The 14,461-nt window shown below is 33.3% G+C and overlaps 4 protein-coding genes across 5 annotated transcripts in view; 2 read left to right on the top strand and 2 right to left on the bottom strand.

Moving 5' to 3' along the window:
• LOC117986539 (RNA/RNP complex-1-interacting phosphatase) overlaps window positions 1–4,750 on the bottom strand; it is a 52,011-nt gene extending 47,261 nt beyond the window's left edge. The window contains exons 1-2 of the mRNA XM_034973380.2: window positions 4,562–4,750; window positions 4,397–4,472 (exon numbers count right to left, since the gene is read on the bottom strand). Coding sequence (XP_034829271.1) covers window positions 4,397–4,472; window positions 4,562–4,584 — 99 coding nt within the window. The 5' untranslated portion in view covers window positions 4,585–4,750. The remainder of the gene's footprint in view (window positions 1–4,396; window positions 4,473–4,561) is intronic.
• A 1,460-nt stretch (window positions 4,751–6,210) lies between these two features.
• LOC117986540 (protein DPCD) lies at window positions 6,211–8,201 on the top strand. Its single transcript, XM_034973381.2, has 3 exons — window positions 6,211–6,851; window positions 7,341–7,577; window positions 8,048–8,201. The coding sequence occupies exons 1-3, from the start codon at window positions 6,456–6,458 to the stop codon at window positions 8,150–8,152; spliced, it is 738 nt and encodes a 245-aa protein (XP_034829272.1). The 5' UTR covers window positions 6,211–6,455; the 3' UTR covers window positions 8,153–8,201.
• A 74-nt stretch (window positions 8,202–8,275) lies between these two features.
• On the bottom strand, window positions 8,276–10,319 carry LOC117986541 (nucleolar protein 16). Of its 2 annotated transcripts, XR_011237318.1 has the most exons (4): window positions 10,014–10,319; window positions 9,675–9,935; window positions 8,740–9,069; window positions 8,276–8,689 (listed from the first exon to the last, which is right to left on the bottom strand). XR_011237318.1 is itself a non-coding variant. In XM_034973382.2 (3 exons), exons 1-3 carry the CDS (start codon window positions 10,109–10,111, stop codon window positions 8,814–8,816), a joined length of 615 nt encoding a protein of 204 aa, XP_034829273.1. In that variant the 5' UTR covers window positions 10,112–10,319; the 3' UTR covers window positions 8,276–8,813. The 2 variants fall into 2 exon arrangements, 1 of the variants encoding a protein (XP_034829273.1); XM_034973382.2 differs by having other exon boundaries at window positions 8,276–9,069.
• Window positions 10,320–10,480: 161 nt separating this feature from the next.
• Window positions 10,481–12,717, top strand: LOC117986537 (testis-expressed protein 10 homolog). Its single transcript, XM_034973379.2, has 2 exons — window positions 10,481–10,963; window positions 11,116–12,717. Exons 1-2 carry the CDS (start codon window positions 10,598–10,600, stop codon window positions 12,688–12,690), a joined length of 1,941 nt encoding a protein of 646 aa, XP_034829270.1. The 5' UTR covers window positions 10,481–10,597; the 3' UTR covers window positions 12,691–12,717.
• The last annotated feature ends 1,744 nt before the right edge of the window (window positions 12,718–14,461 follow it).

The following is a 14,461-nucleotide window of genomic DNA, read 5'->3' as shown; positions in this document are numbered from 1 at the left end:
ATCTACTTTGACACTCAAATATTTGTCGAGCTTTACAAACGTTATCAACAGCTCAATTTGACGGAGGCATTTGAATACTGAAATCTTAGCCTTTTAATCCGTATAATTATCCCACATACTCCGCGGTAACGCTGGGGTGACATCAAAAGGTATAGACCGCATCCTTGCATACCACAGATATCTCTATTGTGAATAAGAATGAAACCTGTTTTTGGCACAAATGATTTTTGTCCTTTGAACGTGAATACAAATCCGTGTAGAGTTAAAGGAATTAGAGGAGAATAGGTATTCTTGTGGTGGCGCGCTCTTTGGAAGACCTATGTCCAGCAGTGGACGCAAACAGGCTGAATGATTGATAGATTGACTGAGGTATTCTATTACTAAAATTAGAAGAATTATAAATCCCATTGGAAGAATACTTACAGCACACACTCATTAACAACCAGTCAACATAGCCTGTTTAGAAAATTAAAGTTGCTCTTCGTTTGCAAGAAATTGGGGACCTAATATAATAGACTGATTTTGATCAAAGTTGGATCAGTATAGAATATATGATATTCATAATACATATGCTTTCACGCTGCGAAAGTAAAGATTCAATCTGTCCAGTAATTTCCGTATACGATTATGTCTGCACTAACATTAATTAAACCATTACAATACTAATTGTCCTCAGAAAACCAGTAAGATGGTGATCGCTTATAGAAAAGCGATAGCACGCATGCAATGTGCCGACTGAACTACAATCCGACCCAGAAATGTAAGGAGGTTCATATCGCCGACGACGACGGTATTGAGCAGTAGACGTGAGCATGCCATTATGAGGCACTAGATTGTGCGAGGAATGTGAAACGATTTGGTAAGGCTTGTACGAGTACAAATCTATAAAATGAAAAGCTGACTAACTGACTGACTGATCTATTCAAAGCGGTCATAAGCTAGTTGTAACATAAGATGCATATTATGGACTTTTTTTAATCAATTTAAACTACTCAAGAAATTGATTTTGACATGATGATACCAGAGAGAGTGAACTAGCAATACAGACGTAGGTACATAATTAAGTAGAAGGTGCGCCAATACTTTTTAATTATTTACCATAAAAAAGGGCGAATACGGGAAAAGTTAATTGTTTTAAATGTGGCCAATATATTTGTTTTACTTTAAGTAATTAAACAAACATTAAACTTTTGTTTCTAAAAATATGAATAAAAATGTGTAGACACACTATACTTTACTTCCACTACAATTAATAACGGAACGAAATGTACGCTAACAATATTTTGACCAAATACTGCTATTCTATATTTCTATATTTTGTGGATATTTTAGGGCACTCGATTTCAATTTTTTAACTGCGTATGCGTAGATATCTATCGAATTCTGACGAAGCAGATTTTTTATGGTACCAATAAGGAATAACTTTTGTCATCGAACTGTAATGTGATACTATGGTAAAGCACAAGCATATAACCTAAAGCACAAGCATATAACCTAAGTCGAGATATGTCGAGATGGCACCCGCGCTATCCCGCACCCGATTAGCACGGGGGATGTGCGGTGTGCGGGGCGTCCCCACCCCGATTGCCATTTAGACATGTCGCGCTATAGGTACAGTTACGCGTACACGTATTTTGCGTATACGCACTTGTCCGTCAATAATGCGTTTCATTGTCGGCTTGCCTTTGCTAATGCAGGTGCAAATGCTTCTAATTCAAGCAACGATTCATCCTATTAACTAGACGATGATAAATCCTCGATGTTTTGACTCGCGTTCTTCATGCAACTTTGATTTTTGAGGAAATTGACTACGTCTACGAAACTTAAAATTTTATATATCCAAATCACAGAATAGATGCCCTAGTACTATACTATTCATACTACTATTGTAAAATATCCAAAAATGTGCCTCTCTGTAGGGCTGCTAGCTTTTCACCGCCCATCCGTTTAACCATGTTTAACCGATTTTGACGAAATTTGCTACAAGGATAGCTTGCGTCTCGGGGTTGGACATAGGATTCTTTTTTTTATTCCAGAAAATCAAAGAGTTCCCAGGGTATTGTCTAGAAAACTCAAATCCACGCGCCATTATCTAGTCACTACTAACCTTGTCGGTTTATTGGTTTGTCCTTCAATCACGTCGCAACGGAGCAACGGATCGACATGATTTTTTGCATGTGTAGGTATAGTTAAAGACCTGGAGAGTGACAGCTACATTTTATCCCAGAAAATCAAAGAGTTCTCACGGGATTTTTAAAAACCTAAATCCACTCGTACGAAGTCGCGGGCATCAGCTAGTTAGAAATAAAAGCTGAATGCAGCAAAACTAGCACGGCCTGCCCCAAGCCTGAAGATGGTGGGACTGCTGAAGCCTGAAGCTGAACTTTGACGTTCTAATACCAAACTCGGTACAGAGAAAACACCACAAGTCAATAAAATACACACAAATACCGAACTATAGGCAAATTAAATGAAATAAAATGAATTTACTTGTTTTATGTGCCGCTATATGTCGAGACCTACCACCGGTTCGGAAATCAAATTCTACTGAGAAGAGCCGGCAAATAATACATAACATTGTAAAAAAAACCATGAAAGCTATACCTAACCCCAATTAACCCTGCAATAAACCAGAACCTGTAACTAAACCGAAGAAAACTTAGCATAGTTGTAGGTACGATAATAGGAGACTAAAGAAACAAACACCTCTCTAATTAAGGTATTTCTGACAACCTCTGTCCTCTAGGTAGAGCTTGCATGCTTGTTCATGAGCTGTGATGACGTCACACGGATTGTTAAACGACATTTTCTTAGTGAAATTGTAATGGGTTTACGGGTTTACAGTCGGAATTAACATGGCGGCTACAGTACAGTATCATGCGTTTTGGATATTTGTAGAACAGATAAAAAAAGTAAAATCTTTATGAATTATAAAATTCATTATATAATTTTATATACTGAAATTAACATTTTTCGATGATGAAAATACTGTATTCAACACAGAATCAGACTTGAATGCATAAGTACATAAGTAGTGACAAGTGGCGCCATCCAGCAACAAATCAAACAATTGTCAGAGAATGATACTTAAAATTAATACAGATGGCGTTATACCAATGAACATGTGTTAAAATGAAAATGAAAATCTTTTTTATTCGTATAAACTTTTACAAGTGCTTACGAATAGTCGGATGCATCTACCACTGGTTCGGAATGCCTTTCCTGCCGAGAAGAACCAGCAAGAAACTCGGCGGTTGCTCTTTTCAATTATTTGATATAGGTACAAAATTATGCCATGTATAAAATAGTATTTGCAGTCTTGTGCGTTGCTGGAACGAGCTGCAGGTCAAATCCACGCTCTTTTATCATTTAGATAATCTTCAATATAATAATCAAGTTATAATATAAATTATACTAAATAACATTAAAACAAATGCTTGAAATATCTTTATAGTTAGTAATAGAAACCTTTGATATATTATTTAGTTATCTACTATGTATAACCTGGCCATTTCTTTTAAATAGCTACACCTACCTCCTATCAATGATTTTTAATTTTTATCACCAACCTAAAGTGTGTATGTCGATAAATCAATAATATTATAGTTAGTTAATCAATTGGTTAAACACATACCAACAAACAACCACAACCTTCATAACAGTGTTAAGAACCTATGTAAATACCTATATTTGTTATGGAAATAAAAAATAAAAAAAATATAAAAACAAACTATTAATAACCAAATATTATTCATATTAACTCGTATCATTTTATTAGATACAATTCATACATGTTGCCATGGGTGATAGCCTACAGATTCGTGAGGATTTATTGGACTGGCCCGTCACCACCTACCGGTTTACCGCGTAGCATGGACATCTAATCCTTACTACTTATTATGTAGTCTACTAGGATTGCCAGGTGCCCCGTATTTTATGGGTTACCCCGATTTTCAGGCTATAATAATACAGAAACCTGTAATTGTGAAAATATAATAGGTACAGTGTAAAAAAAGGTCCCATATAATCTACAAATTCAACCGGAGCTGGCTGAAGGAAGAATATTTTCCTTGTGCACAATGTGTGAACGGAAAGCCCAAACCAAATTCAATGCCTGATACTGTGCCGAACTGTGTAAGTTAACATGCAGATTTTTTTTCTACTTGCTTGGAAATTGCTTTATTCGGTACCATTAAACAACCCAGTACTCGGCTGTTTACTGACCTCACACCAGTCATTTCCTACAGGAAAGTAATACAATTTTCTCGACAATTTTATACTGGTAACGAGGTTCTTTAAATGCACACTAACATTTAAGGACCAATCCTTAACTGAGAAAGTCTAAGGCTTAGGCCTTAGGTTTGTCTATTCTACCAGTAAGATCAATATTACTTACCCTCCGTAAGGGAACCTTAAAACAAATTATCCTTGTTCCTTCTATAATATCACCGCAAGCTTTGTACGGAATCCATCTAAAATTAAAAAATATGGTGAAAACAACGAGGTAAACAATGGGTTCCCCGTAAGGGTTTTGGTTAGAACGCGTTGGCGCTTTTCTCACCTGTCTGGTATGCTAGGAGCCATTTTGAAGATGAGATCTTTTAGAATAAGAACTTGTGGACATTGAATATTATTAAATAGCTTCAAAATTGCAATTAATGAGTTCAAAAATAATTGGATGGATATTTTTTTATTTTATAATTATTTTTGTATACATCAAAAATCAAATGTCATTTATCAATTTTTTTTGTTGTTTTACGGCTCTGGGCTCTAGCTTTTTTGAGCTTTGTCAAGCATGAAGCCGTAGATAGAGTAATAAAACTAGATAAAGGAACGTTTGCTTTCTCATTCACACTAAAAAGAGAGAACAGATAGTTACTAATGTGATAAACAGAGACGCAGCTAACTTATTTTTTGTCCCTTATCGTGTAACCGATTTTTACAAGGAAGGAATACAACTTTAGTTACAAAACAAACTTTGGGAATTCGTGGCGTCCGCGTCATTGTATTTCTCATTAGTTATTTACTTGTTTTCACATTAAAAACGTTTGATACAAATACTGTTGATCGGTTAATAGTTAATACAAATATTGACTACTAAACAACGGTTTTGTAATTGACGTGTTATTCACCGTTACGTCGTGCTATCGCTATCTCATACGCGGTTACACAGTACTTTAATCTAGCTGTTTTACTCAATCTACGCATGAGGTCACAGACCATAGTCATAACTTTTAAACTGGATTTACGGCTCTGAATTCTAGCTTTTATGAGCCGAGACATGTGCACCACTACCACAGACTAATAACGTATAGCATAGAGCGCTTTTTGGACTTAATAATGCGATTCAGTGTTTGTTTCATTCACACCTAGACAGAAGTCATTAATTTTTCTTTTTAGCCAGGCTAGAATCCAGAACCGTAAAGCTAATCGAAAAAAAAATGTTATTGATTCGTGCTTCTTAGGCGCGAAAGGGCTAGGCTAGAACCCAGGTCCCAGAGCCGCGCAAAACCTTTTTTTCTATGGCTTTTTTTTAATACCAATTACCAGTTTTAAAAAAAACTGCTGCTCGTGCTCGAATGCGGTCACATGCGGTCGTAGATAGAATAATAGGTAAATGGAAGTAGGTACTGTGTAACCGCGTATGAGGTAGCGATAGCATGACGTAACGATGAATAACACGACAATTATTACCATTTTTTAGTAGTCAATATTTGTATTAACCGATCAACAATATTTGTATTAAACGTTTTTTATGTGAAAACAAGTAAATAACTCATGAGAAATACAATTACGCCACGAATTCTCAAAGTTTGTTTTGCAACTTCTTGTATGGAAGTTGCATATATTCTTGAAAAAACCAGTTACACGATAAGGGACAAAAAATAGGTTAGCTGCGTCTCTGTTTATCACATTAGTAACTTTATCTGTGCTCTCTTTTTAGGCCGAATGAGAAAGCAAATGTTCCTACATCTACCTTTATTACTCTATCTACGCATGCGGTAGAATACTATCACGATCACGATCACCTCTGATTGGTTGATGCTCGCTCACTATTGGCTACAATCGCTACAATGCATTGTTTTGACAAGAATCGCACAAATTCAGCTAATCAGAACTGATGCAGGTTTTACGAAATCGGCCTAGGTACTGTTCTTTGTCTGTCTGTGTATTGGTCTTTGTTTATTTATTACCAGCAATGTTGTTGGTCTGTGATTACCAGATCTAACTCTATCGGGCTCAGGCTTTTTCAAAAGCGATAAATCAAGAAAGGAAGGAAATAAAACTTAAAGTGATTACATAGGTACTCTTTGGAAGGAAAAGAACAAGAAATTATTACGGCTAGAGGTGGGCTAGTTCCCTACCCAACCGAAAATGCTACTAAAAGCAAAACAAACAAGAAAATTACTTTTTTACGTTACTATAGTAACAGTGCTAATGCAATAAATAATAATATGAAAAGAAAATCAAGTTTGATCGAAACATACAGGTCTGTTGGTGTACTTGAAGAAAGTAATATTTCCACTGCTTTATATCAAAACAAAGTAGTAATTACTGGTTATAAAGAACCGGCAATGATGTACAAGAACAGTATATGGTACAAATCTTTACTTAATGCTGAGAAAACATGTTTGAAGGAAGATAAAATAAAAAAGATTCATTATAAGTTTGATGATGGCAATGAAATGGTAGAGGAATATAATGTAGACACTCAGGTACTCCTAAGGCGAGCTTGGAAAACGAAAGGGAAGCTTGGAGGTGAAGGCAAATGGTCAGTGGAGATAGGGGACCCTATTCCTGAGGCTGCTCCAAATGTTGATGCCTTAGACATTATGGAGAGTAAAGATCAAGTAGGAATAATATTATACTTATATTTTTTTTACCATGTTGCTATTAAGTAGTTCAGTCTCACCATTTTGTGGGCAACTGAAAGCTGAGGTGGTTGCTTCCATGCATTATTGAAAATGTAAGAATGTAAGCTGGTAGAGTGTTTCCCTTTGTTATCTTAGCATTATGAAATGAAATTATTTTATAATTATTTTATTATTATAATTATTTATAAATAAGGAAGCTAATTATTATTGCTTTGTGTCCATAGAAAATAAATGTAAATTATTCAAAAATTGCAGACCTACTTAAATAATGTCTTCTAGTATGGAAACAGTATTGAAAAACTATAATCATTATAAGTGTGTTGTACACTTATTAGCAGTTAAACTATTGTGAGCGATAACCCATTATAATCAATAATATGTATGACAGTGCAACTCACTTGTTATTCAGAGTAGTTTATTGTATGTTTCAATATATTATTAAAAAAGATAATACATTGATTACAGCCCGCTTTATTGAAAAGGAATACAAGAATCAACATACAATGGAGAATACGCAACCTTCCTTATCCAATAGAAACATATTCTATCAAAGCCAACAATGAAGAGAAGCTCATCATCATTAGTACTGCTAATAAGAAGTACTATAAAAAGCTGGAAGTCCCAGAGTTGGCAAGGCTTAGCTTGCCAATAGAGCAGGGGAACATACAGGCAACACACAAGTATAATACACTTATTATAACAGTAAGTATTGTTAGCGGTGAGTAGAGGTGATATACCTCTACAATATTAGCACACTTTTATTGTTGACTACTGATTTTCTTACTGGATTCTAAAATCTGATTAGTGACTGAGAAATTTTTTTTTTGATGAATATAAATATTTTGTGATTTTATTGTACACAAATCACAATCTCTTGAACTAAGTACCAGGTAGGAATTATTTGGATTTCGCATATATCTCAAGGAAAAATAATAGGTAAGTTTTATTGGTAGGTACCACTCTATTATTTGTTCCATCATTGATATATTTCTATGAGCTGAATCACAATCGAATTGGAACATCACTATTACAATAAATATGACAACATTATTTTACAAAGTGACACTAGGACCTGTCAATTCTGTCCGGTGAATTATTGATTCTACTTTAGTTAAGAGATTGTATATAATAGAATTAGCCATAGTATGGTACTAACTGGTTTTTTATTTCAGTATAAAAAGCCACAACAAATACTAGACATGGAAAAGGAATGGTATGAAGAACTTAATAATGTGAAACCAATTAAGGACATGCCGAGCGAATGTAAAACACAATAGGTTTGCATTAGGTTTAATTTTACAAGTAATAAATAAAACATTTACTTCAGTTCTAATATTTTATTTTAACCAAAAATGTAGTACACTTTTATCAAATTCAATTAAATTTTTAATCATTTTAATAACAGTGTAATTACTCCTTAATCTCTGATGGGCAATCCTTATTTAATTATTGTACTTCAAATCCTAAACAGCTATATTAGCAGGTCTAAAAATAGAGCTACTCTATTTTTTTATTATTTTTAGTGTTTACCTACACTTCAAGGAAATTACTAAATAATTTTAAATCTCAGTTAAATTAATTTAATTTTAAAGTGTCGCTACTAGATGGCATTAAACAGTCGCTTCAGTACTGAGTTAACATACATATCACCAATTTCGTCACTGGCAGTAAGCGAGACCGTGGCTGAATGGTCAAGGCATCGGGCGCGAACCCAGAAGATGCAGGTTCGATTCCTGCCGGTCACACAATTTTTGATATGTATTTAAAATTATTTAGAGCTACTCTATTCCTGAAAAATAATGAGAGGAATAGAGGTCTCAGAAATAGACGGGGTGTCTATTTCTGAGACCTCTCAAGCTTAGAGCACTTGTGCATTCATATAATTTTCTGAGTTTCATCTATTAAAACTGTTTTCTTAAATATTATATTAATAACCACCTAATCACTGTCATCCATAACCAAAGCTTTTGCTTGTTCTTTTAATTCTTCCTCATCTTCCTCTTTGTCTAATAATCCTCTAGCTTTGAGATATTCACCATATTGCTTGGGTATGCCCATAAACTTTTTAATTTTTGCTCTCAGTTGCTTCCATGTTTCTTGATAGTAATTTTTCTTGTCTCTTTCCATGGCTTTGTAATCATGGCCATATTTGTCTAATAAGTATGTTATAAACTCAACTTGTCCTTTTGGTAGCCTGTAATAAAATATAATGTTTAGTGTTAACCGAGAAATGGAATGGTTAATTTGACATAAACAATAATAGTACAGCTGGTGGACCATTAAAAGGTATAAGGCAGATGGACACTTGCATCTATATAATACTAGATGATGCCCACGACTTTGTTTGCGTGGATTTAGGCTTTAAAAAGTCCTGTGGGAACTCTTTGATTTTCCAGAATAAAAAGTAGCATATGTACTTCCCCGGGATGCAAGCTATCACTTTACCAAATTTCATCAATATCGGTTGAACGGATGGGCTGTGAAAGGCTAGCAGACAGACACACTTTTGCATTTATAATAATATTAGTATGGATTGCTAAGGGATCAGTTATAATCTAAGGCACAATACATGTATAACAATATTATAAAGAGGTAAAGTTTCTGAGTTTGTAAGTAGAAATCTCTGAACTGATTTTGAAAATTCTTTCACCAGTAGGAAGCTACATTATTAATTCTGAGGGACAAAGGCTATATTTTATTTTAATAAAAATTAAGAGATCCTTACGAAAACTGTATTAAGTTACCTGTGCGAAGCTGGGCAGGTCGCTAGTCAAGTTATAAAGTAATTTTTAAACTTACATAAACCTCCGTTCTCTTGGTGCCTTGGCTTCCTGTTCCAACTGCTCGGCTACTCTTATTTTAGGGGCAGGTCTCTGAACTAACCCCTCCTCCTCCTCCACGTCAGATTCAGCATTATTTACTATTGCTAAGGCCTTCCTCAACTTTTCTTCTTTAAAACTGGGTATGCGTATAGCTTTATTTGGATCGTTGGCAAGTCCCATATCGCGAAGATTTCGTGATGTCGTCTTTTTGGGGTTCCATGCTTCCTTCATTACTTTACTGTAAAAAGTTAATCTGTATTACTTGTCAATAATACAATGTTAGAATCGTTTAAACAGCTCATTTTTATTTACATACCATCTGACTTCGCCAGTATTTTTTTGTTTTAGGTGCATTCTTTTCCTGTTAAGTTTATGGAGGAACTTTTTCTTACGATGCTGCTTTTTAATTTTCATTTTGCTGATATATCACTATATTCTTAGGTTAATGAATTTAAAGAAGTCTAAAACGTGGTACCTTATAAATATAAATAAACATAAAATTGGAAAATATTAAAGCAAGAGAAAGTCGAGAAAACATTAGCAAGAAAATGGAAATGAAATGCACCGATGAAATGCACATGAAATGTGCGTTTGTCTTTGTGCGTTAATTGTCGTATACGTATTAATCTATGGTTAATTGACATTTGTTACTTTGGCAGTGTCATTTTCTTAAACTACGACTCAGTTCTTGGCACGCCCTTCACGCCGATGACATGTTACCCTAATCTATGTGTTACCTACCCGTATTAGTATATTATCTATGGACATGTGGATGACATGAACTCATCCACAGAGTACATTGATGAACTCATCTCGGAACGAATAATTTGAGGTTGTTTTTAAATTTTGAGAGAAATTAGTTATTTTTTTATTAAGTTTTATAGTTTAATTTTAATAAATATGCATAAAACTGGAGCTACACGTTATCAAAAATTCCAGAAAGCTGAAAAGGCCAAAACTAAATTGAAGGGGAAAAAAGATAAGGAATTACCTAAAGGCACTAATGTTACGAAAACCAATTTTAAAGTGAAGAAGATAGTTATTAAAGAACAGCTAAAGAAACATGGACATTCAGAAGCTTTGTCTAACAGAAAACTTAATATCAAGGAGCTTTTATCACGCCTTAATCATTTTAATACCAACTCACGAACCGACGCTCTCGATGGTTTAAAAGAGCTCATAACTTCGCACCCTGAAGTTCTTGAACAGAATTTAGGACAACTTATTCATGGGGTTACCTCATTGATTCTAAATATAGAAAAAGTGGTGGGTATTTTGTATTTCCTCTTACTTTTGTACCTTATTGCCTAGCTTTGTTACACATTATTCAAATTCTATATTGGTATCTTTCATACTTATCCCTAACTTCATCAACCTAATAGTATAATTGTCATTTGTTGTGTATTTTTGGTTTACAGGTTAGGCAAGGTGTGTTAAAAGTCATCCATTTAGTACTTTCGAATGTATCTCCAGAAAAAGTTGAACCCTTTTTTGATATCATGTCAACATATTTGAGGAGTGCTATGACACACATTGACTCAAGAATTCAAGAAGACTCACTGTTATTCCTTGATATTCTTCTATTGTGTGCTCCATCTAGAGTTGCCCAAGATTTCCACAGAATCATACCTAATTTTTTGGATATGATATCTAAGTTAAGAGTTGATTCTAAGCCAGGTAGAACCTTAACTATTAATTTAAATAACCAAAATACAAGTGCTAAATGGAGAGTGAAGGTATTTCAAAGATTAGAAGAATTTTTACAAAAATATGCAGCTTATAAAGATATTGAGAATGCAGAAAAAATTAATACAAGTAAAATCACTGTTTTTGATGTGAATAAGTCTAATCATTATCCTTTATTTAATCAAATTTATACATCAAACTGCACAATCTCATGTTTTAGTGGCAAAAGTTCTGATAATGAGCTTCAAATTGATGAAATAGAAAAATTCAATGAGTACACTGAAACTCTTGTGCCATTACTTTTTGAAACTTGGCTTGAAGCATGCCCCACTAATAAATCAGGGACAAACTTCGAAACAGTTATTAGTGAAGAGTCAGGCCTGTTATTAAAGCATATCCTACAAACTCTAACATTACTAAAGGATATTTTAAAGTACTTCAATACAAAGTGTCCCAGCTCTCATGTAGAGAAATTGCTAATGCAGAAGTATAAGGCATCTTTTAGCCAACATTTCATGTCAACATTCCCATATGTTACAAATACAAGATCAAGGCAAGCGAGCAGAACCGATACAACTGGATTAGAAACAACAGATCCTAAATTAGTAGCAGAAAATTTAGAATTATGCCACCTTTTCATTGCATTTAATCCCCACGTCAATATAAAGAACCAGAGTCGTGAGATTAGTGTGGTACTTGGATACATAGAAAAAATTTTCAATCAGAATAGTGACATTAGAATAAATGGTATGATAATTAACTTATTGAATACACTATTCAGTCATGAAATTACTGGATGGACAAGGACAATATCTGTTTTGGATATCTTGTTTAGAAAAATCATCTGGATCTATTTTAACAAGAGCATGTCAGATTCAATGAAGCAGGACCTCTTTGCATTACTGTGCAAGATAACACTCAATGAGAAATTATCTCACTTCCACTCTAGCGATGCTTTTACTATGTGGCTTACAAGCTTACCTGATATACTATTGAGTGAAAAATTAACAGTCCAAACGGTTAATATCATACACAAGTTTGCAGTAACCCGCAATGATATTTTCAATTCAATCTTAAAATCGAAATTGCTAACAATTATTACAAATCTCCCAAAAATTGTAATAATAGATTCAGATGGTGACCCAGGTAGTTATCATAAACTTTTATCTATATTTTACTGGATAAAAGTTTGGGATACAGACTCTTTGAATTTACTAGAAAACCAATTAATGGAAACTGTGTATAAACCAGACCATTTAAAGTATATATTTGATACATTGAGATTAAGAAGTGGAGGTATTTTGTGAAGGAAATAATAAAATAATATTTTAAAATATGTTCTTTTATTTAATTTCATTTAACCAAACAAAATTGCATATTTGGGCACGACATACATACATACTTTTAATATTTTCACAGCAACATAGCAATTTTAGCTTTTAATGATTTTAAGCTTATTTTGTGGTTTGACAATATAATTATAATGTAAATAACTAATTAATTTGATCATCTTGATATCAAATCAAAATCATTAAATTAATTGTGGTAGTTATCTGCATTAAGTATAATATTATTTCGCTTTTAGTTCTGGGCAACTTACAAAACCTGAGTGACTTTTCATTTTAGCATTGGGAATAAGACAAAAGAAGCTTAAAACAGTTGTCATGTCTGCAAAAATCCAAATTACAAAATAGACATGCAAATTAAAGCCTATAATAAACAAAAATCTTAACTTTCTAATTAGGAAGGAACATAATAAGAAAAAATATAAATAAAAACCACGAGTAGGTATTACAATACCGCCTGACTGAATTTATTACATTATGTACATGACTTATAAAAACTGTAAAATCACTATCAAATAATAGCTTGTAGTATTCTATGTGAACAAACTTCCATGAGTACTAATTTGGTGAGATTGCGTCTTTTTAGGGTTCTGTAATCTGTAGGTTAGGGCCTGAAAAAAATTCTTACCCCAGTATGGGGATATCATTGTTAGTACGAATATATTCTTTTTTAACATAAAAAATAAAGAAATGGGGACCTGTTGTCAGTTTCAGATTCATAAAGTAGATTTAGATTTATTTATTCATTTGCTTTCATGGTTACATGAAGCCCCGTTAGGGCATTGCAAAGTTAGGTACATTAGCAATAGATACATGCTAAATACATAATAATTATACAATTACATGCAAACTACGTGTTACATTATTTTATAATAGATTTTATCAGGTAAGTAGTGTGTAAGCTGTGACCAAAACAGTTATGAATCTGAGGAACCCTAAAAAAGCGACGGCCAACTCACACTTGGCCGGTTTTTTTAATTATTAGGCATCTTCTCAACTAATTATTTATAATTTTGTAAGATTAGGTAGATAGATGATTTTACAATATTTTTTACTGATACAGAATAGATATTATACTGTGTTACATATATAATTTCAGATGATTTTATCATATAACTTTATAAATTGATTACAGTATTGTAACTATTATTCTATCACAAATCTTAATATATGATTCGCCAACACTCATTATTTAAATTGCTATTAACTAAGACTAGCTGTCTTTCTAATAAATACTAATAATAATAAACTACATTTACAAATCAGAGACACTAATTTTTGAGACATCCTTAATTTGGCATTTTTGGCTAAAATTATATAATTCACCTACCAATTTTATTCTTATATTATACCTATACGATTCGTACAGAAATAAAACAATTTGTGTCAATAATACAGATAGCATGGCAGTATGAGTATGACGATACATACCTACGTATAAGGGCGCACAGTTGGATGGTTTATATGAATCCTTTTTAGTGAACCATATTTGAGTATCTACTTATAAAATTAGCAAACTTTAATGCTTAGATGCTTTATTTATAAACCTGCGTTGATACAGCAGATTATCGAAAATGATACCAATACAATTATTTCACCCTTTTAATGGCATTCCCTAGTACTTCCTAACCAACTAATTTGATTTAAGAAATTCATATTACACAATAAACGTACTTGTAAATATAAGTACCTATATAAATATTTTAGTGAAAACCTTCACCAAATTATCTAT

The sequence above is a fragment of the Maniola hyperantus genome, chromosome 11 (assembly GCF_902806685.2).
Source record: "Maniola hyperantus chromosome 11, iAphHyp1.2, whole genome shotgun sequence".
NCBI classification, from domain to species: Eukaryota; Metazoa; Arthropoda; class Insecta; order Lepidoptera; family Nymphalidae; genus Maniola; species Maniola hyperantus.
Note: the sequence above shows the minus strand (reverse complement) of the source record. Positions and strands in the feature narration are given on the sequence as shown.